Raw genomic sequence first — 1,285 nt, 5'->3', positions numbered from 1 at the left:
ATACTACAGAGATACAGCCACATCAATGTTCATAGCTGCTCAATTCACCATAGCCAGATTGTGGAACCATCCTAGATGCCCTTCAATTGATGAATGGATAAAGAATCTGTGGTGTATATATATATATAATGGAATATTACTCCGCCATAAAGAATGATAAAATTATGGCATTTGCAGGCAAATTGATGAAATTGGAGAATATCATGCTAAGTGAGATAAGCCAATCTCAAAAAACCAAAGGACGAATGATCTCACTGATAAGTGGATGATGACACATAATGGGGGGTCGGGGGGCAAGAATGGAGGAAGGAGGGACTGTATAGAGGGAAAAGAGGGGTGGGAGGGGTGGGGGGGAAGGAAACAATAACAGAATGAACCAAACATCATTACCCTATGTAAATGTATGATTACACAAATGGTATGTGGTTACTCCATGTATAAACAGAAACAACATTTATCCTATTTGTTTACAATAAAAAGAAAAAAAAAACAGATGCAAAATTTCTTAATACAATACTGGCAAATTGCATACAAAAAACATGTTAAAGCTCATTCTCTTCAATGAGCCTCCCAAGTGCCGGCAGAGATGCAGATCTTTGTGAAGACCCTGATGGGCAAGACTATCACCCCCGAGGTCAAGCCCAGTGACACCATCCAGAATGTCAAAGCCAAAATTCAAAGACAAGCAAGGCATCCCACCTGATCAGCAGCATCTGATATTTGTGGGCAGACAGCTGGAGGATGGCCACACTCTCTCAGATTACAACATCCAGGAAAAGTCCACCCTGCACTTGGTGCTTTGCCTGCAAGGGGGCATCACAGAGTCTTCCCTGTGTCAGCTTGCCCAGAAGTACGACTGTGACAAGATGACGTCGCAAATGTTAGACCTGCCTGCACCCTCCCCCAGTGCTGTCAACAACCTTGACCCCAAGAAGAAGGGCAAATAAAGAAGGTCTCTGGCCCAGGCCCCATGTATGACCTTGGGACCTCAATAAAGTTTTCCTTACATTGACTGGAGTAAAAAATATATATATATATTAAAAAGATAGTGCACTATGATCAAGTGGGGTTCATCCTAGGAATGCAAGGGTGGTTCTACATATGGAAATCAATAAATGTAATTCATCACATCAACAGGACTTAAAGACAAGAATTACCTGATGACTAAATATAGCATCCATTTATGTTCAAAACACTAGAAAAACTAGGGAAAGTAGTAATATGCCTCAACATTTTAAAAGCTATGTATGATAAACCCAAGGCCAACATCATTCTAAATAGAGAA

At 40.8% G+C, this 1,285-nt stretch overlaps 1 protein-coding gene across 1 annotated transcript; it reads left to right on the top strand.

Moving 5' to 3' along the window:
• Nucleotides 1-659: 659 nt before the first annotated feature.
• Nucleotides 660-947, top strand: LOC306647151 (ubiquitin-ribosomal protein eL40 fusion protein-like; the record flags this gene model as incomplete). The annotated part of the gene is made up of 1 exon (XM_079116164.1): nt 660-947. The coding sequence occupies one exon, from the start codon at nt 660-662 to the stop codon at nt 945-947; it is 288 nt and encodes a 95-aa protein (XP_078972290.1).
• Nucleotides 948-1,285: the final 338 nt, after the last annotated feature.

The sequence above is a fragment of the Sciurus vulgaris genome (assembly GCF_902686455.1).
Source record: "Sciurus vulgaris genome assembly, chromosome: 16".
Classification (NCBI taxonomy): domain Eukaryota; kingdom Metazoa; phylum Chordata; class Mammalia; order Rodentia; family Sciuridae; genus Sciurus; species Sciurus vulgaris.
This window is presented reverse-complemented; position numbering and strand designations above follow the sequence as displayed.